Genomic DNA, 26,989 nt, shown 5'->3' on the forward strand with positions numbered 1-26,989 from the left:
GGGTGGACCACTAGCCTGTGCATCGGTTGGGGACATCTCTGCGCTGCTGACCCGTCTCCGCTCGGGATGGTTTCCTGTTGGCCCCGCTGTGGACTGGACTCCCGCTGATGTGTTGGATCCACTGTGGACTGGACTTTCACAATGTTATGTCAGACCCACTCGACATCCATTGCTTTCGGTCTCCCCTAGAGGGGGGGTTACCCACATATGCGGTCCTCTCCAAGGTTTCTCATAGTCATTCACCGACGTCCCACTGGGGTGAGTTTTTCCTTGCCCGTATGAGGGCTCTGTACAGAGGATGTCGTTGTGGCTTGTACAGCCCTTTGAGACACTTGTGATTTAGGGCTATATAAATAAACATTGATTGATTGATTGATATATATATATATATCAATCAATCAATCAATGTCTCAAAGGGCTGTACAAGCCACAACGACATCCTCGGTACAGAGCCCCCATACGGGCAAGGAAAAACTCACCCCAGTGGGACGTCGGTGAATGACTATGAGAAACCTTGGAGAGGACCGCATATGTGGGTAACCCCCCCCTCTAGGGGAGACCGAAAGCAACGGATGTCGAGTGGGTCTGACATAATATTGTGAAAGTCCAACACATCAGCGAAAGTCCAGTCCATAGTGGGGCCAGCAGGAACCATCCCGAGCGGAGACGGGTCAGCAGCGTAGAGATGTCCCCATCCGATGGACAGGCTAGCGGTCCACCCCGGGTTGGGAGCAGAGTAGAAAAGAAAAGAAAAGAAACGGCAGATCAACTGGTCTAAAAGGGAGTCTACTTAAAGGCTAGAGTATACAAATGATGAGACTTAAATGCTTCTACTGAAGTAGCATCTCTAACTTTTACCGGGAGGGCATTCCATAGTATTGGAGCCCGAAAAGAAAACGCTCTATAGCCCGCAGACTTTTTTTGGGCTCTGGGAATCACTAATAAGCCGGAGTTCTTTGAACGCAGATTTCTTGTCGGGACATATGGTACAATACAATCGGCAAGATAGGCAGGAGCTTGACCGTGTAGTATTTTATACGTAAGTAGTAAAACCTTAAAGTCGCATCTTAGGTGCACAGGAAGCCAGTGCAAGTGAGCCAGTATAGGCGTAATATGATCAAACTTTCTTGTTTTTGTCAAAAGTCTAGCAGCCGCATTTTGTACCATCTGTAATCTTTTAATGCTAGACATAGGGAGGCCCGAAAATAAAACGTTACAGTAATCGAGACGAGATGTAACGAACGCATGGATAATGATCTCAGCATCGCTTGTGGACAAAATGGAACAAATTTTAGCGATATTACGGAGATGAAAGAAGGCCGTTTTAGTAACACTCTTAATGTGCGACTCAAACGAGAGAGTTGGGTCGAAGATAATACCCAGATTCTTTACCGAGTTGCCCTGTTTAATTGTTTGGTTGTCAAATGTTAAAGGCCTACTGAAATTGTTTTTTTTATTTAAACGGGAATAGCAGATCCATTTTATGTGTCATACTTGATCATTTCGCGATATTGCCATATTTTTGCTGAAAGGATTTAGTAGAGAAAATCGACGATAAAGTTCGCAACTTTTGCTCGCTGATAAAAAAAAGCCTTGCCTGTACCGGAAGTAGCGTGACGTCACAGGAGCTAGGATTCCTCACAATTCCCCGTTGTTTACAATGGAGCGAGAGAGATTCGGACCGAGAAAGTGATGATTACCCCATTAATTTGAGTGAGGATGAAAGATTCGTAGATGAGGAACGTTACAGTGAATGACTTGAGAGGCAGCGATGGACGTATCTTTTTTCGCTCTGACCGTAACTTAGGTACAAGCTGGCTCATTGGATTCCACACTCTCTCCTTTTTCTATTGTAGATCACAGATTTGTATTTTAAACCACCTCGGATACTATATCCTCTTGAAAATGAGCGTCGAGAACGCGAAATGGACATTCAGTGCCTTTTATCTCCACGACAATACATCGGCGAAATGCTTTAGCTACGAGCTAACGTGATAGCATCTTGCTTTAACTGCATATAGAAACAAAAGAAATAAACCCCTGACTGGAAGTATAGATAGAAAATCAACAATACTATTAAACCGTGGACATGTAAATACACGGTTAATGCTTTCCAGGCTGGCGAAGGTTAACAATGCTGTGCTAACGACGCCATTGAAGCTAACTTAGCAACCGGACTGCACAGAGCTATGCTAAAAACATTAGCTCTCCACCTACGCCAGCCAGCCCTCATTTGCTCATCAACACCCGTGCTCACCTGCGTTCCAGCGATCGGCAGAAGGACGAAGGACTTCACCCGATGCGTTTGGCGGCCCGGAGATGTAGGAAGTCAAGGTGAAGTCGGCGGCTAGCGCGGCTAGCGCGGCTAGCGCGGCTAGCGCGGCTAGCGCGGCTAGCGCGGCTAGCGCTCCAACAAAGTCCTCCTGGTTGTGTTGCTGTAGTCCGCTGCTAATACACTGATCCCACCTACAACTGTCTTCTTTGCAGCCTTCATTGTTCATTAAAAAAATTGCAAAAGATGTCCAGAATACTGTGGAATTATGAAATGAAAACAGAGCTTTTTGTATAGGATTCTACGGGGTACCATAACTTCCGTTACTCTGACTTCGTCACACGCATACGTCATCATACCGCGATGTTTCAGCCGGATATTTCCCGGGAATTTTAAAATGTCACTTTATAAGTTAACCCGGCCGTATTGGCATGTGTTGCAATGTTAAGATTTCATCATTGATATATAAACTATCAGACTGCGTGGTCGGTAGTAGTGGCTTTCAGTAGGCCTTTAAGGTGGTATTATTAAATAGATGTCGGTGTTGAGCAGGACCAATAATCAGCATTTCCGTTTTCTTAGCGTTGAGTTGCAAAAAGTTAGCGGACATCCATTGTTTAATTTCATTAAGACACGCCTCCAGCTGACTACAATCTGGCGTGTTGGTCAGCTTTAGGGGCATGTAGAGTTGAGTGTCATCAGCATAACAGTGAAAGCTAACACCGTATTTGCGTATGATGTCACCTAGCGGCAGCATGTAAATACTAAAGAGTGCAGGGCCAAGAACCGAACCCTGGGGAACTCCGCACGTTACCTTGACATAGTCCGAGGTCACATTGTTATGGGAGACACACTGCATCCTGTCAGTAAGATAAGAGTTAAACCAAGACAAGGCTAAGTCTGTCATCCCAATACGCGTTTTGATACGCTCTAATAAAATATTATGATCAACAGTATCGAAAGCGGCGCTAAGATCAGGAAGCAGCAACATAGATGAAGCATCAGAATCCATCGTTAGCAATAGATCATTAGTCATTTTTGCGAGGGCTGTCTCCGTAGAGTGATTTGCCCTGAAACCGGATTGAAAAGGTTCACAGAGATTGTTAGACGCTAAGTGTTCATTTAGCTGCTGTGCGACAATTTTTTCGAGGATTTTCGAGATAAACGGAAGGTGGGACACCGGCCGGTAGTTTACCAAGAGATCAGGATCGAGGTTAGGTCTTTTGAGTAGAGGATGAATAACCGCTTTTTTGAATGCTAGGGGAACAGTGCCAGAGGAAAGTGATAAGTTTATAATATTTAACACTGATGGACCTAATAATACAAAAGGCTCCTTGATAAGTTTCCCAGGAATTGGGTCAAGTAAACATGTTGTTTGTTTTGTCCCTTTTACACATTTTGACAATTCCTCCAATGTTATTTCATCAAAGAGAGAGAAACTATTTTGGAGGGCGGTATCCGTCGTATATACAGTCGTATTTGTGTTAATAGAACCCAGTTGTAGCTGAGATGCATTGTCTTTAATCTCTTTTCTAATGACTTCAATTTTCTTATTAAAGAAATTCATAAAGTCATCTGCTGAGTGGGTGGAGCTACTGGGAGGAGTCCCTTGTTGGGTTAGCGATGCTACTGTACTAAACAAAAATGTAGGATCATTTTTGTTGAGGTGGATGAGATTTCAGTAATATTTAGCTTTAGCTGAGGTAAGCATGCGTTTATAAGTTATTAAACTATCACACCATGCTTGATGGAAAACCTCAAGTTTAGTCGCACGCCATTTGCGTTCCAGCTTTCTACATGATAATTTCTGGGCTTTAGTTTCTTCTGTAAACCATGGGGTACGCCTTTTAGGGGCCCTTTTTAGCTTTAGCGGTGCTACACTATCAATGGTGTCGCGCAGGGCGTCGTTAAAGTTGTTAGTGAGGTTATCAATAGAGCCCACATAATTTGGGAATGGTGCCATTACCGAAGGCAGTAGGTCAGTAAGAGTCGTCGTTGTGGCAGCATTAATGTTGCGGCTGCTATAGTAGTTATTATTATTATTATTAGTTTGTTGACAATGAGTCAGAACTTCGAATTTTATAAGGTAATAATCGGACATTACTTTAGTGTACGGGAGTATCGTAACTTTAGAGGTGGTGACACCCCTGACAAGCACTAGATCTATCGTATTACCGTTGCGATGCGTGGGTTCATTTATTATTTGTGTAAGACCACAGCTATCAATTATAGTCTGGAGCGCCACGAATGGAGGGTCCGATGGGGTATTCATATGGATATTAAAGTCCCCCATTATGATTATATTGTCGGCGTGCGTCACTAGATCAGCAACAAACTCTGAGAATTCACTGATGAAGTCCGAATAGGGCCCATGGGGGTGAGAAAACAGCCAGGTGGAGAGGCAGCGGTGTGACAAACCTCATAGTGAGCACCTCAAACGAGTTATATTTATTATTTAGGTTAAGTGTAAAATTATAGTTCTCATTGTATATTAGTGCGACACCCCCTCCCCTTTTAAGAGGACGGGCAACATGTGCATTGGTATAGTTAGGAGGAGATGCCTCATTTAGCGCAAAAAAATCGTCTGGTTTGAGCCAGGTCTCGGCGAGACCAATGACGACAAGTTTGTTGTCTCTAATGACCTCATTAACTAATAACGTTTTGGAAGATAATGATCTTATGTTTAAAAAGCCCATATTATAGGTAGTGGGCTGTTTTGAGGATTGTTTGTTGAAATTATCCGAAGTAGCAATATTAATAATGTTGCGTTTATTATGCATAGTGCACTTTAAATAGTTTCGACCATATCTAGGAATTGAAACGACGGGAATTGTCTGATTGTTTGCTAGATGTTGCGATAAACTGAACGCATCATAGTTAGCCACCTCAGTACAATGTATGTCTGCCTCTGACACCGTCACAAAAGAAAAAACATTATGTGAGTTGTGTTTTATTCTAAGAGAATTGCTATGTGTGCAGGGATTATCCAGCCTGGCGCCGGTTAGTTCTAGTTTAAATGGCTTCTTACCCGGAGACTCCACGCTTCTTTGGTTAGCTTTTCTCTTTGTTGTTAGCCCCGCTCGGCATCCCCGCTTCTGCTTCCGCTCACACCGTTTACGTCGTCTTCATTGGCGGTCACCGCTAGCACTTGACTCCGCTGCTACAAAGGCCGCTCGATGTAGCCCACGAAGCATTCCCATGCTAGCGAGGAGGTCCACCGTACATGCATCTTTCAGTCTATAACGACCCGATCCATCCACATCCAGAATTGTCTGTCGGTCGTATGTGATCACAGAGTGTTCACGCTTTGAGCCAGCCATGAAATTGACAGAAATGACGGGTGTTTTTTGCCAAATCGCTCTACACTCCCAAGAGCGTTTTCAAGCTGCTGCATAGCAATGCGCCGCCATCTTTGACCATATATATATATATATATATATATATATATATATATTATATATATTTGTATATATAATATATATATTTATTTATATATATAATATATATATACACATATTTATATATATATATATATATATATATATATATATATATATATATATATATATATATATATATATATATATATATATATATATATATATATATATATATATATATATATATAAATATATATACATAGTATAATCGTCAAAGAACATAATGTCATGGCTGTCTTGAGTTTCCAATCATTTCTACAACTCTTATTTTTTTGTGATAGAGTGATTGGAGCACATACTTGTTGGTCACAAAAAACATTCATAAAGTTTGCTTCTTTTATGAATTTATTATGGGTCTACTGAAAATGTGAGCAAATCTTCTGGGTCAAAAGTATGCATACAGCAATGTTAATATTTGCTTACATGTCCCTTGGCAAGTTTCACTGCAATAAGGCGCTTTTGGTAGCCATCCACAAGCTTCTGCTTGAATTTTTGACCACTCCTCTTGACTAAATTGGTGCAGTTCAGCTAAATGTGTTGGTTTTCTGACATGAACTTGTTTCTTCAGCATTGTCCACACAATGGGAAGGCCATTCTAAAATCTTCATTCTAGCCCGATTTAGCCATTCCTTTACCACTTTTGACGTGTGTTAGGGGTCATTGTCCTGTTGGAATACCCAACCGCGCCCGAGACCCAACCTCCGGACTGATAATTTTTGCTTGTCCTGAAGAATTTGGAGGTAATCCTCCTTTTTCATTGTCCCATTTACTCTCTGTAAAGCACCAGTTCCATTGGCAACAAAACAGGCCCGGAGCATAATACTACCACCACCATGCTTAACAGTAGGAATGGTGTTCCTGGGATTAAAGGCCTCACCTTTTCTCCTCCAAACATATTGCTGGGTATTGTGGCCAAACAGCTTCATTTTTGTTTCATCTGACCACAGAACTTTCCTCCAGAAGGTCTTATCTTTGTCCATGTGATCAGCAGCAAACCTTAGACGAGCCTTAAGGTGTGGCTTCTGGAGCAAGGGGCTTCCTTCTTGCATGGCAGCCTCTCAGTCCATGGCGATGCTTGACTGTGGACACTGACACCTGTGTTCCAGCAGCTTCCAATTCATTGCAGACCTGCTTTTTGGTGGTTCTCGGTTGACTCTTGATCATCCTGACCAATTTTTGCTCAGCAGCAGGTGATAGCTTGCGTTTTCTTCCTGATTGTGGCAGTGACAAAACTGTGCCATGCACTTCATACTTACATACAATTGTCTGCACGGTTGCTCTTGGGACCTTAAGCTGCTTTGAAATGGTTCCAAGTGACTTTACTGACTTGTTCAAGTCAATGATTCGTTCTTTTCAGATCTGTGCTGAGTTCCTTTGACTTTCCCATTGTCGCGTTTGTAACCGAGTCTAATGACTGCATCACATGAGCCCCATTTAAATGTGCTCAGAGAAGTCAACAGGTGTCGTCAATCATAATCACTCACATGAAGTTAAGAAGCCATGCCATGAAGCTAATTGAATTTGATTGTAACTTTTGTACATCACCAAAATTGATCATTTTTGTTGCTGTATGCATAGGTGGATTAATGACCGGGCCTACCGGGCCCAGGCCCAGGGGGCCAGAGGCCCCAAGGGGCCAGGCCAACTTGGCCCCGCGGCCGCGACCCAAGCAAAACTACTTTTGCAAAAATAATAATCTTAAGCCCCAAGGGGCCAGGCCAACTTGGCCCCGCGGCCATGATCCATAGAGGGTAAGAGGCCCCAAGGGGCCAGGTCAACTTGGCCCCGCGGCCGCGACCCACAGAGGGCCAGAGGCCCCAAGGGGCCAGGCCAACATGGCCCCGCGGCCATGATCCATAGACGGTCAGAGGCCCCAAGGGGCCAGGCCAACTTGGCCCCGCGGCCACGATCCATAGAGGGTCAGAGGCCCCAGGGGGCCAGGTCAACTTGGCCCCGCGGCCACGATCCATAGACGGTCAGAGGCCCCAAGGGGCCAGGCCAACTTGGCCCCGCGGCCACGACCCACAGAAGGCCAGAGGCCCCAAAGGGCCAGGCCAACTTGGCCCCGCGGCCGCGAGCCACAGAAGGCCAGAGGCCCCAAGGGGCCAGGTCAACTTGGCCCCGCGGCCACGATCCATAGAGGGTAAGAGGCCCCAAGGGGCCAGGTCAACTTGGCCCCGCGGCCGCGACCCACAGAGGGCCTGAGGTCCTAAGGGGTCAGGCCAACTTGGCCCCGCGGCCATGATCCATAGAGGGCCAGAGGCCCCGAGGGGTCAGGCCAACTTGGCCCCGATCCATAGAGGGTCAGAGGCCCCAAGGGGCCAGGCCAACTTGGCCCCGCGGCCACGACCCACAGAGGCCCCAAGGGGCCAGGCAAAATTGGCCCCGCGGCCATGATCCACAGAGGGCCAGAGGCTCTCAATCATTATTACCAAAGCTAATTCTCAAATTGGATGGATCACACAACCTCACTCACATATTCTTTATCAATTATTAAAGGTTGTTTCTGAATTTTGATCACAGAACTTAATGCAAATATTCTTGATTGATTGACAAAGCTCATTCTCAAATTTTGATTACACAACCTTACTCTGACAAATTATCATTATCAAAAAGCTCTATCTCGAATTTGGATCACAGAATCTCACTCAAGTATTCTTAGCTGTGCCCCTCCCCCATCAAGTCTTTCATAAACCGGTCTGTTCTTTTAGAATCTCCTCATTTGGTATTTTGAACTCGTGAGAGACTGCTCAAAATTTGGTTTCCTTTCCCTCAGTTCAGACTCAGAGATAATTTGAAATCATTCAACAAGAAGTTTAACGCGCGCACACACACACACACACACACACTTGAGTTGAGCATTACTTGGAAATTCTTATATTTTCCATTTTGCTGTTATTATCAGCATCTTCCCATTTTGTCCTTTTCTTTCGAGAAAGTTTACAGTCTGACATTTGTCACTGCTGTCAGTTAATAACTTTTTGGTCTTTGACCCATTTTGTCATTTTCTCGATTCGATCGTCACTGACCACTCTCTCCTGTCTGGCAGACATCGTTGCTGCCATCATAGCTAGCAAGCTGCCTGCAGCGGGTCATCCCTATGTTCCCCGTCCCTATGTTACCCGGGTCCTATGTTCCCCTCTACCGGGGAACTAAGGACCCTTTTTAAAAAAAAGGGTTCTATGTTCCCCGCTGCGGGGAACGTACAACACTTTTTCCAGAAAAGGGTTCTATGTTCCCCGCTGCTTCCAATGCGCGACTAAGTAAGACGCACGCAGACACGCATGACAGAGACGCGTTTAAGTTGTCGAAGGAAGGAAGTTCGCGTTTGAGTTGCTCTATCTGCTGCCGCACGCCCTGTGACAGGTTAGGTTTAGGGATGGTTTTGGTCAGGGCACAATTTCGCCAAAAAAGTGCTCCACAACGCCCTGTGACAGGTTAGGTTTAGGGATAGTTTTGGTCAGGGCACAATTTCGCCAAAAAAAAAGTGCTCCACAACGCCCTGTGACAGGTTAGGTTTAGGGATGGTTTTGGTCAGGGCACAATTTCGCAATTTCGCCAGATACAATGCAGGGAACATAGGACCCTTTTTTAGAAAAAGGGTCCTAAGTTCCCCGGTCGCATACAAAGACCCAGGAACAACCGGGGAACATAGGACCCGGGGAACATAGGACCCGGGGAACATAGGCACGCTCCCGCCTGCAGATAGCAACATTTTGGTGTCCTTTGGGAAAATATTTAGAAAGAAGACAAAAGTACACACAGTTGTACAACTATTATCTTTATGATCTTTTTTTTGTTAGTTTCTCTGTTACTGTGTGTGGCCAATTAAGCGACTTTTGGCCATACCTGGCTGGTGACATTTAGCGACTTTCTGGTTGATGTTAAGATTAATAATAGCAACAGTTCTCTTCATCTTAATGCAATTTATTGTGTCTGTCTCTCCACATTTTGCCATTAGGTACTTTGAGCTCTTGTTGGTCAGTCACTCTAAGGTACATTGTTGCTGCCATCATAGCTAGCAAGCTGCCTGCAGATAGCGACATTTTGGTGTCCTTTGAGAAATATTAAGAAAGAAGACAAAAGTACAAGACATTGTACGATTACTATCTTTTTAAAATGATTTGTTTCACTGTGTGATTGACCGACTTTGCCGCTAGATTTCGCGTCTTTTGGCCATACCTGGCTAGCGACTAAAAACATCATTTAGCGACTTTTTGGTTGTGAAGATAAGTGGTAAAAGCAGATCTTCCTGTTGGTCTTCCCACATTTTGCCATTTGGTACTTTGCACTCTTCTTGGTCACTCCAAGGCATTTGTCCCTGCCTTCAGCTAGTCACTTGGCTCTTTTGGAATATATTTCACTGTAATTGGCTCTCTCTCTCTCTTTCTCCTCAGTACAAATCAGCCTGTTCCCTTGCCATTCATCACTGACCACTCTGCTCTCCTGTCTGTCAGACATTATTGCTGCTTGCAGATAGCTTGGGGTCCTTAGAGAAAATATCAGAAGAGAAAAGTACACAATTATCTTAATTATCTTTTTTATTCAGTCAGTCCTTCAGTGAGTCCCAGTGTGTTGGCGATTAAGCAACGTTGGCATTCAATTAGCGACTTTTGGCCATACATGGCTGGCGACTCAAAAAACTAGAAAAAAAGTACAAAAAGTTGTACAATTAATATCTTTATTATCCTTAATTCCCCTGAATCCTAGAGTGTGTTGCAATTAAGCAACTTTGCTGCTAGGTTTAGCGACTCTTGTTTTGGGCATACCTGGCTAGCGACTACAAACATTATTCAGCAACTTTTTGGCTGTTAAGATTAACGTTAATAAATTAAATCCTAATACAATTTATTGTGTTGGTCTCGCCATCTTGCTATTAGGTACTTTGAATTCTTGTTGGTCTCTGCTAAGGTATCTGGCTGTTGTCTTTGCCTTCAGTTAGCCACTTGGCTCTGGAATATATTTAACTGTACTTGGCTCTCTCTTTCTCCTCAGTACAAATCAGTCTGTTCCCTTGCCATTTAGACATTTTCTTGATTGGATCATCACTGACCACTCTGCTCTCCTGCTGTCTATCAGACATTGTTGCTCCCATCATAGCTAGCAAGCTGCCTTGGTGTCCTTTGTGAAAATATTTAGATAGAAGACTAAAGTGCACAAAGGTGTACAATTATTATCTTTTCAAAATATTTGTTTCACTGTCAGTGTGATTGACCGACTTTGCCGCTAGATTTCGCGTCTTTTGGCCATACCTGGCTAGCGACTGAAAACATCATTTAGCAACTTTTTGGTTGTGAAGATAAGAGGTAAAAGCAGATCTGCCTGTTGGTCTTTCCACATTTTGCCATTTGGTACTTTGCACTCTTGTTGGTCACTCCAAGGCATTTGTCCCTGCCTTCAGCTAGTCACTTGGCTCTTTTGGAATATATTTCACTGTAATTGGCTCTCTCTCTCTTTCTCCTCAGTACAAATCAGTCTGTTCCCTTGCCATTTAGACATTTTCTTGATTCGATCATCACTGACCACTCTGCTCTCCTGCTGTCTATCAGACGAATCAGTTGATTCTCTGCTCTCAATTGTCTATGCTAGTAAGCTGTTATTCTCTGCTTTGGAGTGTTGATGCTGGGTTGCTAGTTTTCTAAATCACCTCACACACTTGAAGGAAGCAGCACCGATCATAAACACACAAACAAACTCACACACACACACACACACACACACACACACACACACACTCACACACACACATAGTTGGTTTATCTGTTGTGATAGGCAAAGAGCCAATGTGCAAAGAAAGAAGGGAAATATGGATCATAAACGTTTAAGTGGAGGAGCTAGAAAAAAAATTCAGCAAGAAAAGAAAAAAAAGGAATCAGTTTTACTTGAGAGTGTTCCAAATATCTCCAGCTTCTTCAGTACAAAGACATCTGCTGAAAGCAATTCTATAAATGCTACTGCAAATTCAGCTAAGGTTAGCAATGCACCTGAGCTAGCATGTAGCTCCCAAGATCCTGAGACCACTACAAGTGTAGACACTGAACCAAATGCTTCTGATGCTTATGATTCAACCAATTCAGCAGTAGCCAGTTGCTCGGATGAATGTGAGGTCACTGCACCTCTGGACAGCATAGAAAATGAGCTGAATCTTTCTTCAACACCATCTACAGTGACAACTCTACCTAGTGATCCCGCTAAATGGGCTGAGACCCTCACTGAGTCAATGAAGGAAGTTCTTATTCAAAGAGGTGCAAAATCATTTCACAACCGTCACAGCCATTATCCAGCTTCTGTGAGGAACAGTGGGCTAGGAGGCAAAACCCGATGCCTAAACAATGAACATTTTACTTCACACTTGCCCAATGGACAACGAGTACAAAGAGAGTGGCTGATGTACTCTCCCTCTACTGGTAATGTTTACTGCTTTGCATGCAAACTGTTTTCCCCAAAAACGCATTCTTTTGTGACAGGCTATTGTGATTGGAAACACTCAGAAAGATTTGGTGAACATGAGCGAAGTGCTGAGCACATAACCTGCATGCAAGCAGTCTTGAACCGCGCCAAAGGTGCCACAGTTGATGCAGACCTGTTCAAACAGTTTCAGGCAGAGAGCAGCTATTGGAGGCAGGTGTTACAAAGAGTTGTTGCAGTCATTAAATTCCTTGCAGAAAGGGGCCTTGCATTTAGGGGTAAAAATGAATCGTTAGGGTCTCCTCTCAATGGGAACTACCTTGGTATTCTGGAGGTCCTGGCTGAATTTGATCCCTTTCTAAAGGATCACATCAGAAAGTTTGGGCAGATGGGTCGAGGTAATACCTCATATCTGTCCTCCACCATTTGTGAGGAATTCATTGAATTGATGGGTGCAAAAACCAAACAGGCTATAGCAGATGAACTGCAAGCAAGCAAATACTACTCTATCATTGTGGATTCAACCCCAGATTTATCTCATGTGGACCAATTGACATTCATATTCCGTTTTGTTAGCAAAGAGGGCAGTGTTGTTGAACGCTTTGTGGGTTTTGAGCCCATTACTAGCCATACAGGTGAAAGTTTGGCTAACTGTGTCATGTCTGTGTTGGAAAATCTAGGGTTAGAGCTGTCAAATTGCAGGGGGCAGGCTTATGATAATGCCAGCAACATGTCAGGGAGGTATAATGGGTTGCAGGCTCACTTAAAGAAAAGCAACCCATTAATACACTATATTCCATGTGCAGCTCACTCTTTGAATTTGGTGGGAGTCAACAGCATTGACAGATGTGGAAATGAAGTCTCTAAGTATTTTGACTTGATTCAGTCTATTTACAACTTCACAACTGCATCCACACACCGATGGGACAGGGTATTTGGCAATTCCAACATAGATCTCACACTTAAAGCTTTATCCAACACGCGTTGGAGTTGCCGTGCAGAATCTACCAAAGCACTGTGGCAGAACTACAGTAAAATAAAAGCAGCACTACAGGTTATTTCCACTGATGACACAGAGAAACGAGACACACGAACTGAAGCTGACAGTCTAGTGCGGAAGCTGGATTCACTTGAGATGGCCTTCATGGCAGGCTTTTGGGACACTGTTCTGTCCAGATTTCAGGCCACAAGTCTGCAACTTCAAAAAGCAGACATGGACCTTGGTACAGCAGTTAGATTGCTGGAATCTCTGCGCACCTTTGTTCTCTCCCAAAGAGATCTATTTGATCATTTTGAGCAGAAAGCCTTAAACATGTTGGGTGGCACCCCATCTTACAGGGCTGAACGGACGAGGAAACGTAAAAAGTTTGCTGATGAATCAGCATCCCCAGATGTTGTGCTTGAGGGAAGGCAACTGTTTCAAATAGAGACATTTATTGCCTCTATTGATCAACTGAGTTCAAGCCTTAATCACCGTCTGGAGGCCTACAAACATCTGAACAATTTGTTCAGTGTCCTTTTCTCTTTGGATACAGAGTCCAATGCTTCAGTCCTTCACAAGGCCAAGATTCTCACTGAATCATACCCATCTGACCTCAATGAAAGTCTTGGACAGGAGCTTATACAGTTCAAATCTTTTATACAGCTCAACAACACTGATGAGGAGAGGACCCCTTCAGGACTGCTCAAAACAATAATACATTTTGGACTACAGCCTACGTTTCCTAATACATACATTGCGCTACAGATTTTTCTCACTCTACCGGTCAGTAACTGTGAGGGAGAACGCTCATTCTCTCTTTTGTCAAGAGTAAAAAATGAGCTGCGCACAAGAATGACTCAGAAAAGATTAAATGCGTTATCTCTAATGGCAATTGAGAGTGAGCTGACAAGAGAGTTGGACTTCAATGATGTGGTGGATGATTTTGCAAAATTGAAAGCACGAAAGAAACCCCTTGCTTAAAGGTGCACTGTGTAAGATTTTTAGGTTATTTCCAGAATTCACCCATTCACTAATGTTAGGCTACCTGTTTTCATGAATACTTACCACCACCATAAAATTCTAAGTATCCATTATGACTTGGAGAATTGCACTTTTGCCATTTCTGGGAAGTGTCACCTGGATTGTGAAGATAGGATTGACTTTAGGCAGAAGCTTGGTGCTTTCTCTGGCAAACTGAACCTCAAGCTTCATTCTCTGCAGCTTTGCATTCTTGTGCAGACTTTCATCCACAAGGAACTTTTCAACTTCCCCACTATCGTGAAGGGGCCATCAAAAGATTTCAGTGTGTCCAGCATGTCTAGTCTCTTACTCTCCTTTCTTTGAGCCATCTCTTGTTTCTCATCTGCCCTACTCTCGAATTTTGCCTTCATGAATTTACTCCAGTTGAGTTCAACCTCCCTTTTTGCTTGTGCTGCTGCCTTGAAACCTCTGAAGCTCCTGGCTCTTCTGTAAAATTATTGACCTATTGACTGCGTTCAGTGTGCCCAACTTCTTCAGTTTGTAGTCCACCTTGCCACATTGTCTCTCCATCCCAATGTTGTGCACAGGGGTGCCATCAATGTTACTAGCCTGTTCACTGACAGGGTCCATTGGGAAGGTCTCCTCATCCATCCTCTGCCTGGCCAGGACAGTCTTCAGATGGGGCAGCATGAGATCTGTCAGCTGCTTCACTTCATCCAAGTATTCGGCAGCCACGTCTGACACTGAGTTCAGGACATGTCCAGTGCCTGTCCAGCCACTATAGCATTCTTGGAAATGGGCTATCTTGACCTGCATGCAGCCCTTGTACCATGAACTGGCCTACACCTTTCTTTGTGGTGCTCTCCGATGCATGTTATCATTTTACCTTTCTCCTTCTCCTCAAGCTTAACCACAAATAGATACAGACTTTGAGCCTCAATTTGCTGCACAGCTGCCGTTATGCCAATGTGTTTTCCTAAGATATTATTTTATTTTTAATGATAGAAGGGAGGAAAAGGGGGCAAAAATCATGTCCGATTTAGTTTTTTGGGTGGGTTGGGGGGTTTATTTCATGATAGCTACCAACTTCCAATACATAATATCTCTCAAATGACCCAATGCACCATCACTGAAGTGGGCGTAATCCTTTTCAAAAATGTTTATTTTTAGGCCATTTATCCCCTCCCCCTGTGTCTGTGTGAAACCTGTGCTTGTCAGTGTCTGTGTGGTATACCTAATAGTGTGTGTGCAGTATGTGCACTCTTCTGTACAGTACAGTGTGCATGTCTGTTCACAGTATACAGTATTTCTTGCATAGTGCGTGCGTGTGTGTGCGCCCACACGCGCGGGGGGTTGAGGGGCCAAGACCATGTCAGGCCCAGGGGGCCAAAATTTCTTAATCCGCCCCTGGCTGTATGCATACTTTTGACCCAGCAGATTTGCTCACATTTTCAGTAAACCCATAATAAATTCATAAAAGAAGCAAACTTCATGAATGTTTTTTGTGACCAACAAGTATGTGCTCCAATCACTGTATCACAAAAAAATAAGAGTTGTAGAAATTATTGGAAAAGTCATGACATGATGTTCTTTACAAGTGTATGTAAACTTTTGACCATGACTGTATATATATATATATATATATATATATATATATATATATATATATATATATATATATATATATATATATATATATATATATATATATATATATATATATGCATATACTGTATATACATATACTGTATATATATTTACAATATATATATACACATACATACATACAGTATATACACCATCGATCCATCCATTTTCTTCCGCTTATCCAAGGTGGGGTCACGGGGGCAGCAGCCTAAGCAGGGAAGCTTTGATTGATTGATTGAGACTTTTATTAGTAGATTGCACAGTACAGTACATATTCCGTACAATTGACCACTAAATGGTAACACCCGAATAAGTTTTTCAACTTGTTTAAGTCAGGGTCCACGTTAATCAATTCATGGTAAAGCTCAGACTCCCCTCTCCGCAGCCACTTGGTCCAGCTCCTCCCGGGGGATCCTGAGGCGTTCCCAGGCTAGCTGGGAGACATAGTCTTCCCAACGTGTACTGGGTCTTCCCCGTGGCCTCCTACCGGTCAGACCTGCCCTAAACACCTCCCTAGGGAGGCGTTCGGGTGGCATCCTGACCAGATGTCCGAACCACCTCATCTGGCTCCTCTTGATGTGGAAGAACAGGGACTTTACTTTGAACTCCTCCCGGATGACAGAGCTTCTCACCCTATCTCTAAGGGAGAGACCCACCACCCGGCGGAGGAAACTCATTTCCACCGCTTGTACCCGTGATCTTGTTCTTTCGGTCATAACCCAAAGCTCATGACTATAGGTGAGGATGGGAAGGTAGATCGACGGGTAAATTGAGAGCTTTGCCTTCCGACTCAGCTCTTTCTTTACCACAATGGATCGATACTGCATCCAAATTACTGAAGACGCCACACCGATCTGCCTGTCGATCTCACGATCCATTCTTCCCTCACTCGTGAACAAGACTCCGAGGTACTTAAACTCCTCCACTTGGGGCAAGATCTTCTCCCCAACTCGGAGATGGCACTCCACCCTTTCCCGGGTGAGAACCATGGACTCGGACTTGGAGGTGTTGATTCCCATCCCAGTCGCTTCACACTCGGCTGCAAACCTATCCAGTGAGAGCTGAAGATCCTGGCCAGATGAAGCCATCAGGACCACATCATCTGCAAAAAGCAGAGACCTAATCCTGCGGCCACCAAACTGGATCCCCTCAACGCCCTGACTGCACCTAGAAATTCTGTCCATAAAAGTTATGAACAGAATTGGTGACAAAGGGCAGCCCTGGCAGAGTCCAACCCTCACTGAAAACGGGTCCGACTTACTGCCGGTAATGCGGACCAAGCTCTGACACTGATCATACAGGGAGCGGACCGCCACAATCAGACAGTCCCATACCCCATACTCTCTGAGCACTCCCCACAGGACTTCCTGGGGTACACGGTCGAATGCCTTCTCCAAGTCCACAAAACACATGTAGACTGGTTGGGCAAACTCCCATGCACCCTCAAGGACCCTGCCAAGAGTATAGAGCTGGTCTACCGTTCCATGACCAGGGCAAAAACCACACTGTTCCTCCTGAATCCGAGGTTGGACTATCCGGCGTAGCCTCCTCTCCAGTACACCTGAATAGACCTTACCGGGAAGGCTGAGGAGTGGGATCCCACGATAGTTGGAACACACCCTCCGGTTCCCCTTCTTAGAGAGAGGAACCACCACCCCGGTCTGCCAATCCAGAGGTACTGCCCCCGATGTCCACGTGATGTTGCAGAGTCTTGTCAACCGAGACATCCCCACAGCATCCAGAGCCTTTAGGAACTCCGGGTGGATCTCATCCACCCCCGGGGCCTTGCCACCGAGGAGCTTTTTAACTACCTCAGCAACCTCAGCCCCAGAAATAGGAGAGCCCACCACAGATTCCCCAGGCACTGCTTCCTCACAGGAAGACGTGTTGGTGGGATTGAAGTGTTCCCTCCACCGATCCACAACATATGTACTCCATGTAATCGCAAATGACGTTAACTTAAATATTGTCTAATTATGCTAAAATATATGATCAAAGGTTCAAACCATTTTTTAAATAGAAATAAATACTAATAATAATGATTTCAAAGCAAGTTATCCGTCAAATTGTGCAATGTAAAAGTAGCAAGAGATTTCATGGTCAAATTGTGAAATTTACTGTGCTTTCTACAGCATTTTTCTCTAAATGAAAAACACAGTATCTGTTTTACTGTAACAAACTGTGGTGTGTTTTGGCATTTACAGTAATACAGCGAATAATCTACACTTGTAGATTTGCGGTAAAACAAAACAAAAAAGAACTAAAACTGGCAGCTCAGGTGCCAAAATGTTACTGTAAAATTGCAATTTTTTTTATTTACAGTAAAAAAACAAACACAATTCCGGCAACTGAGCTGCCTTTTTTTTATCATAAAAACAGCAGTTTTGATGGATGATTTACTGTTAATAAAAATATATTTAATTTCACTTTCTATTATAAACAGAAAGTAAACTTAGCTTTCATTTCAAAAGGAAACTATAAAAATAATCCAATAATAATAATATAAAATGTACAAATCAGTGGCCTAGTGGTTAGAGTGTCCGCCCTGAGATGGGTAGGTTGTGAGTTCAAACCAAAGATACAAATGGAAGCCATTACCTCCCTGCTTGGCACTCAGCATCAAGGGTTGGAATTGGGGGTTAAATCACCAAATGATTCCCGAGCGCAGCCAACGCTGCTGCCCACTGCTCCCCTCACCTCCCAGGGAGTGAACAAGGGGATGGGTCAAATGCAGAGAATAAGTTGGCCACACCCAGTGTGTGTGACTATAATTGGTACTTTAACTTTAACTTTAAAAGACAATGGGCTAACTAAAATAAATATGCCATTGCGATAGTAAAGTACAAATAAGATTATGCACGAAAAGAACACATTAATGTAATGTATGTACATTCCATAAATAATCAACAGTACTGTTTAATCTGCTTACATGTAAACCCATTGTGTAAAATTGATGCTAATGCTAACGCTAATGTTCGGCGCCGCTAGCCTAGCATGTAGCATTGTCATTCATGACTCAGCAGTTCCTCTATTTAATGAGTCATGGACTCCCTGCAGCCCAGTAGAAAGCACTAAAAGTTTACAATGAGCACAAACGTGTAAATGAAACGCAAGAGCGAATACTTATTGAAGTTTTATGGAGACATGAACCTTCCCCACACTCTGAATGAGGAAGACGCCACTGCACGTTAAACACTCGCGCTCAGTACGCGGTTGGCTCAGGTAGGTCACATGACAGGGAGGAGCGAGAGGTCACGTGATGCGCACTACACCGGTGATTTAAAGGGACAGGACGCAGAACTATTATACTAACGCCTTGCCGATATTAACCCTGGGTTACACTGACAGCATATATATTTAACATATGTCTTTGGCCAAATAAAATGTGATTACGTCTGTGAGAGGTGGATGCATACGGGGCCCCTCGGTGCACGGTTGATGTTACGGTCGTCTCTATTTTCGAGCACCCCATCTTTTGTAGCTGTTCGTCGGGGCTTTGTATGTTCGTAACCAGCTTCACGGTTAAGAAAAGAAGGGAAGTGCTGTCGATCATTCGTTTAAATGTGCAGCTTTGCAACTCCTTCTTGTTGTTTCCAAATTTAGGAAGCGGGCAGTAGTGCGTGGAGGCTTGCGGTCGTGTTCCAGGGTTTAAATGTGTTTCCTTAGTGGCCACCCATGTAATAATGCAGTTATTGTTCCTAATATTTTCGGGGAACTACCGGTTGGTCTACCTTCCACCTGTGTCGTCACTCACTCTTACTCGCTCTCACGAGTCCACTGTCTCTCGCTCTCCCCCTGGTGGCTGGCTGACTGACACTTCAATTGAGATGTTTTTTAAATGTTAATATCGCAGCACGGTGGAACAGGGTTAGTGCATGTGCCTCACAATACGAAGGTCCTGAGTAGTCCTGGGTTCAATCTCGGGCTCTTTCTGTGTGGAGTTTGCATGTTCTCCCCGTGACTACTCTGGCTTCCTCCCACCGCAAAAAACATGCACTTGGGGATAGGTTGATTGGCAACACTAAATTGGCCCTGGTGTGTGAATGTGAGTGTGAATGTTGTCTGTTTATCTGTGTTGGCCCTGCGATGAGGTGGCGACTTGTCCAGGGTGTACGCCGCCTTCCGCCCGAATGCAGCTGAGATAGGCTCCAGCACCACCCGCCACCCCAAAAGAGACAAGCGGTAGAAAATGGATGGATGGATGGAATGTCGCTGACAATCACCCACATTTAATAGTAGCCACCAAAATTGTACTGTAACTTATTATTTCCGGGTCTCCCTATGTCTAGTATTAAAATATTACAGTTGGTACAAAATGCGGCTGCTAGATTTTTGACAAGAAGAAGAAAGTTTGATCATATTACGCCTATACTGTATATACCTTTATCAGTGACGTGCAGTGAGGTTCATGGCTGGTGAGGCACTGACTTCATCACAGTCAGATTTACAAACATATGAACCCTAAAGAGTATCTTATTCACCATTTGATTGGCAGCAGTTAACGGGTTATGTTTAAAAGCTTATACCAGCATTCTTCCCTGCTAGGCACTCAGCATCAAGGGTTGGAATTGGGGGTTAAATCACCAAAAATTATTCCCGGGCGCGGCGCCGCTGCTGCCCACTGCTCCCCTCACCTCCCAGGGGGTGAACAAGGGGATGGGTCAAATGCAGAGGACAAATTTCATTACACCTAGTGTGTGTGTGACAATCATGGTACTTCAACTTAACTTTAACTTTACACATACAAACTGTAGCACACAAAAAAAGCACATTTAATAAAAAAAAACGTTATGGTCTTACCTTTACTTATAAATAAGGTCCATGTGCCGCTGTTGTGCCGGATAATGCACCCCCGCCGTAGAATGCACCCCCTGATGGGAGTGTTGTATCAACTAAAGCCCACACTTAAAGTTTCCACGTGCAAGATTGAATCTATTTAAAAAAGTTATCTAATAAGAAGCCAAAAAGGCAAAAACAATAATGTTCGTGTTGGAGGAGTTGTGAATGACTGAAATATGAAATCCGTGCTGCAGTCTGCAGGTGTACCTAATGGTGTGGCCCAGCAGTCATTCACAACTCCTCTAACATGAACATTATTGTTTTTGCACTTTTTGGATTTTTATTAAATAACTTTTTTAAATAGATTGCATGTGGAAATTTTAAGTGTGGGCTTTAGTTGTAATAACACTCCCGTCACAGGGTGCATTCTACGGCGGGGGTGCATTCTCTACCACCAGGAGGCGGGATTACTGCGAGCCTCAGCCAGTGCATCTTCGCAGCAGTTTTATGATTGCTCAGCACAAGAAATACGTTACACACATACAGTTGTTGACAAAATACACTGTACATTATATACCTCAGCTAACTAAACTATGGTAATGTATAATATAATTCATATAGCAATACGGTCTCACTGCACAGCAGGCCAGCAGTTAGCCGAGTCAATCAATGGTGAGGCTCAACTGAGTGACGTGCCTCAACTGGCTGGTGACTCACAGCAAGTCTCTTTCTCAGTATTTGAATGGCAAATGTGAAAATTCAGCGATTTTGAATAAAAATAATCTAAAACTGGTGAAGTTAAATGGAAAATAACTTTATGGTATAATCACTGGATACATATAACAATTTAATGAATTTTTTTTCTTTTTACATTTTTTTTCTTTCCATGATGGCACGTGAGGCCCCGCCTCACCTGCCTCCCCTGACTCCCCTGACTGCATGTCACTGACCTTTATATACATGCATACTGTTGCATTGACCAGCTCTTCCTCCGGGAAATTCAAATTGCTAGTCTCTCCCAGATTCTTTTATGGCACATAAGCTGATGTTTATATTCAATCACCAGGCAGTAGTTGGTATTTTGTAGTTTATTCTCAAAGCTTAGAGGACAAACGTGAGACCAACCCAGTACACAAGCGTTTCCTCGCCCGGTCTAGCTCGGTCTTCCGAAACCCCGGAACTCCTGTGTACTTCCCTCTGTCTCTCGCCCCCACCTTACAGAAATGAATACAGATGTCCATTGTATCTGTTATCTCAAGCCGGCCCGAGAAGGGAGCAGGGAGGATTCCTTCTTCTCTGTCTCCTGCATTCCAGAGCTATGCAGGCCATACCATATCGTGCACTTTGAAAACTCAAAAGAGAACAAAATGGAGCTGGTTTGGAATACGACCACGAAACTAGAGAAATAACACTTAAATATGAATATATGTAATTATCCACGTCCGTCAATACCTATACTGTGTACACCTTTATATATCTATAGCCATATATACCTACATATATACCTATACTGGCTCACCTGCACTGGCTTCCTGTGCACTTAAGATGTGACTTTAAGGTTTTACTACTTAGGTATAAAATACTAAAGGGTCTATCTTGCTGATTGTATTGTACCATATGTCCCGGCAAAATCTGCGTTCAAAGAACTCCGGCTTATTAGTGATTCCCAGAGCCCAAAAAAAGTCTGCGGGCTATAGAGCGTTTTCTATTGGGGCTCCAGTACTCTGGAATGTTCTAGCAGTAACAGTTAGAGATGCTACCTCAGTAGAAACTTTTAAGTCCCATCTTAAAACTCATTTGTATACTCTAGCCTTTAAATAGACCCCCCTTTTAGACCAGTTGATCTGCCATTTCTTTTCTGCTCTGCCCCCCTCTCCTTCGTGGAGGGGAGGGGGCGGGGGCACAGATTCGGTGACCACAGATGAAGCGCTGGCTGTCCAAAGTCGGGACTCTAGGGTGGACCACTCATCTGTGCATCAGTTGGGGACATATCTGTGCTGCTGACCTGTCTCCGCTCAAGATGATCTCCTGCTGGCCCCACTATGGACTGGACCCTCACACTATTATGTTAAATCCACTATGGACTGGACTCTCACACTATTCTGTTAGATCCACTATGGACTGGACTCTCACACTATTATGTTAGATCCATTATGGACTGGACTCTCACACTATTAACTAGATCCACTGGACATCCATTGCACCGGTTGCCCAAGGGGTCCCCCACATCTGCGGTCCCCTCCAACGTTTCTCATTGTCATCCCATTGGGTTGAGTTTTTTCTTGCCCTGATGTGGGATCTGAGCCCAGGATGTCGTTGTGGCTTGTGCAGCCCTTTGAGACACTCGTGATTTAGGGCTATATGATTGATTGACATTGAATTCAAATTGGACTAATTGTGCAGCCCTAAATTCAGTGGACGCGGGCCCCGCTGTATTGGAAAAGTTGTGCATGAGGACAAAAAGGTAGAAAATATCATAGTAAGACCCCTTTAACACAACAAAAAACACAACTGGCGAAACATGGGATACATTGAAAGCTATGTGAAGTATTTTGTAAAATGACATGTTCCTCTTCAGATGGCAAAGCTGATACAGTGGACCTCATCTGCAACATGAACCACACCTGGTAAGCACTTTTCTAAATGTCTTCTTTTTTAAGTACAATGGAACCTGATGCTGTTTAACTCTGAAAATAACCCTCAGCAAACCTCCATTTACGACAGGCCATGTAATATTTCACCATTTTTGACTATCACGCAAGTGTCAAGTGAAAAATTACATAACATGACTCACCTTGATGGACTTGTTATAACGAGCCAGGGGGAGAAAGACTTAGTCACACTTTTTAAGATATAATATTGTTTTGTTCAGTTTCAAAAAAAGGTGTTAATATGTGCATTATCTTTTTAGAACCACCTTACTATGTGGCAGATGTGTTCATCACATTGCAGAGTGAAACTGCCACCTGCAGGCAGTTTAAGATATTGCTGCAAGCGATAAAGAGGACATTTTATTTGTTGACTCATGTTACAATGTTGGATAATTGTGTTATACAGTAACAAAATGTCCCTAAAAAGTCATAGTGCATACATTTTGGATGTCTTTGTTTGCGTTTTGCAGTCCAGCTACGTTGTGACATCACAGCGAGGTGGAAGCACTTGTTTAGACATTGGGTAAAGCTCTCAGCCATAAGCCTAATGTTGTGACCGGGTGAATCTATATAATGTTCATTAAGTTAATTTTCAACCGTGTCTGGGAAAAAAATTGTGGTGATGATTTCTAGATAAACAGTGGACATTTTATATATTTATTTATGTATATATGTGTGTGTGTATATATATATGTATGTATGTGTATATATATACGCACGTATGTATGTATATATAACTATATATCCATCCATTTTCTACCGCTTGTCCCTTTTGGGGTCGCGGGGGGCGCTGGAGCCTATCTCAGCTACAATCGGGCGGAAGGCGGGGTACACCCTGGACAAGTCGCCACCTCATCGCAGGGCCAACACAGATAGACAGACAACATTCACACTCACATTCACACACTAGGGCCAATTTAGTGTTGCCAATCAACCTATCCCCAGGTGCATGTCTTTGGAGGTGGGAGGAAGCCGGAGTACCCGGAGGGAACCCACGCAGTCACGGGGAGAACATGCAAACTCCACACAGAAAGATCCCGAGGCCGGGATTGAACTCACGACTACTCAGGACCTTCGTATTGTGAGGCAGACGCACTAACCCCTCTGCCACCGTGCTGCCCCTATATATGTATACATATATATGTATTTATGTATATATACGTATATACTGTATGTATATATATATATATATATATATATATATATATATATATATATATATATATATATATATATATATATATATATATATATATATATATATATATATATATATACAACACTACTGAGCATATGGACTAGAACACTACTGAGCATATAGACTAGACCACTAATGAGCATATAGACTAGAACACTAATGAGCTTTTAGACTACAACACTACTGAGCATATAGACTAGAACACTAATGAGCATATACACTAGAACACTAAGATCCAAGAGCTGCACAAGTCACAACAACATCCTGGGCAAGGAAAAACTCAAGTCAATGGGAACAATGAGAAACCTCAGAGGGGACTGCAGATGTGGGGACGGTGCAATGGATGCCGAGTGGATACGGTTAATAAAGTAGAGATCCAGTAGTACTTTCCATGTCCTGTGACAAAACTGCACTGACTACTTCTTCTTCTTCTTCCTTCCTGCTTTAATGAAGGTTGGCAAGCAACCTTGTGGTGTGCATTAGCGTCACTTTGTGGTGTGGAGATGGAACCTACTCTATATTCTTTTATGTCTTTTTTAAACATGTATATAATGCTTTGTAACCTAGGTGTTCTGACTGCAATACTAAAATATCTTCCACTGCTGACCTAATCTTCATTTTCACTAACTTGTTTTCTAGTCTTTCCCAGTATTTCTCTATAGTATTTCCTACAAAGTAATAAACATGTCCTCCACTTCTATCTGATGACAAGTCATGTTTATGTTTCCTTATCAATTTCAAAGAACTATTCATGTACCGTATTTCCTTAAATTAGCGCCGGGGCGGTAATTAATTTAAAACCTCTTCTCACTCCGGCGCTTACCAAAGGCATCCGGTAAATTTAGGCCTGCGCTTATAAATTTGAGTGTGATGTAAGGATACCATCATGAAAAGCACATTTAATAAAAAAAACGTTATTATGGTCTTACCTTTACTTATAAATTAAGTCCATGCGCAGCTCCTTCTGAACAAAAGCATCGATAACTTGTTTATAGAAGTCTTCCTTATCTTTCTTCAGTTTTAAAAATCTCTCTGTCTCGATGGAGATCTTCCTTTAATTATCACCTCCTGCTTCGATTGAAAGTCAAGTTTAGAAAACTGTTTTATTTTAGATATGTAATCCTCCATGTTAAAAGTGCAAGCGAGAGGAAAAAATAAACGATCGCTGCTAAGTATTGCTGCTTCTTGTCACTTCTTCTGCAGCCGAGTAGTCGCAAGAAGGATCACTAGCGCCCTCTACCACCAGGAGGCGGGAGTCATTTAATGACTCATATTTGACACACGCAGCTACGGTATATTAATAAAACATAGCTGCTGACTGTTCTTTTTAGCATATTCAATAGCTTGGACCTTAAATCCTACTGAATAGCTCTTTATCTTCTTCCCTTTATGCGATTTGAAATTATTGAAATCAGCCTCCTCTATTTTGAAAATAATGACAGGTGAAGTGTCACTCGTGACGTGACGAGTTTGACCCGGCGGAAATTGTACGTATATGGTAATTATTTTGCGAAACGAGTTTGACCCGGCGGTAATTCTAGACATGCGCTAATAAAAATAATATTTTGCGAAACGAGTTTGCCCCGGCGGTGATTCTGACCCGGCGGTAATGCTAAGAATGCGCTAATTATTTTGCAAAACGAGTTTGACCCGGCGGTAATTCTAGGCAGGCGCATACTATACCCGGCGGCAATTCAAGGAAATACGGTATGTATGTCCGAATCTCATTCTAGTAATAATATCTTCCTATTTCTATTCCTCCTCTCATTGCACCTTCTCTATTCTGGACTTTGTAATACTCTCTAGCTTTTGTTTCTTTATTCCAACTATCCTGACACTTTGTATTGTGTTCTACGATCTTAATGATGTTCTTCACTTCTGCTTCAATGTGCTTCAGTTTACTTCTGTTTTAGTGCTCATTCATTCCCACAAGTCCTCCATGAGAGAAATGTTACTTCTTCTGTAAATTAGCTGAAAGACTTCATGTACTAAATCTAGTCTTGTTTCTGATGCCATGTAGAGGTGAACGGTAACGTGTCCCCCCGCCCCCCTCTCAATAAACTGTGGAGTCCCCCAAGGCAGTATATTAGGGCCTTTACTGTTCCTAATATATGTTAATGACATGTCATCAGCATGCGACTGTGAATTGTTCCTGTTTGCGGATGACTCGGCCCTGCAGGTATCCGGCAAGAACAAGTCACAGGTGGAAAAAATCCTCAGTGCTGAACTCCGTAGTATTTGCACCTGGCTCGCTGACAATAAACTATCCATACACTTAGGTAAAACAGAATCCATCCTATTTGGGTCCCAAATCAACCTTAAGAAAGTCAGTGACTTCACTATAAAAGTGGGTGACAATGTTATCACCAAGAAAGATGAGGTCACCTACCTAGGTTCCGTTTAGAGGCTAATCTTTCCTGTGATAAAATGGCAACCAAGGTAATCAAAAAGGCCAACCAACGAACAAGATTTCTCTATAGAATCTCCTCTCTGGTCAACAAAAGCACCTTGAAGATTCTAGCGGGAACTCTCATTCAACCCTTTTTCGATTACGCTTGCACCTCCTGGTACCCCAGCACCTCCAAAACCCTCAAATCTAGACCCCAAACATCCCAGAACAAGCTAGTCGGG

The 26,989-nt window shown here is 43.3% G+C and overlaps 1 protein-coding gene across 7 annotated transcripts in view; it reads right to left on the bottom strand.

Moving 5' to 3' along the window:
* Window positions 1-26,989, bottom strand: part of LOC133664858 (tetratricopeptide repeat protein 21B-like) — an 86,902-nt gene that overhangs the window by 8,860 nt on the left and 51,053 nt on the right. For 4 of the 7 annotated variants that reach the window (XM_062069826.1, XM_062069830.1, XM_062069825.1 and 1 more), the window contains one exon: window positions 9,801-10,201. The exons of 1 other annotated variant lie outside the window; for it this stretch is intronic. In XM_062069826.1, the coding sequence (XP_061925810.1) occupies window positions 10,048-10,201 (154 nt within the window). In that variant the 3' untranslated portion in view covers window positions 9,801-10,047. Of the gene's footprint in view, window positions 1-9,800; window positions 10,202-26,989 lie in introns of those variants that run through there. 2 more of the 7 variants (XM_062069831.1, XM_062069824.1) reach the window with 1 other exon arrangement.

Source organism: Entelurus aequoreus, linkage group LG14, assembly GCF_033978785.1.
Source record: "Entelurus aequoreus isolate RoL-2023_Sb linkage group LG14, RoL_Eaeq_v1.1, whole genome shotgun sequence".
NCBI lineage: Eukaryota > Metazoa > Chordata > Actinopteri > Syngnathiformes > Syngnathidae > Entelurus > Entelurus aequoreus.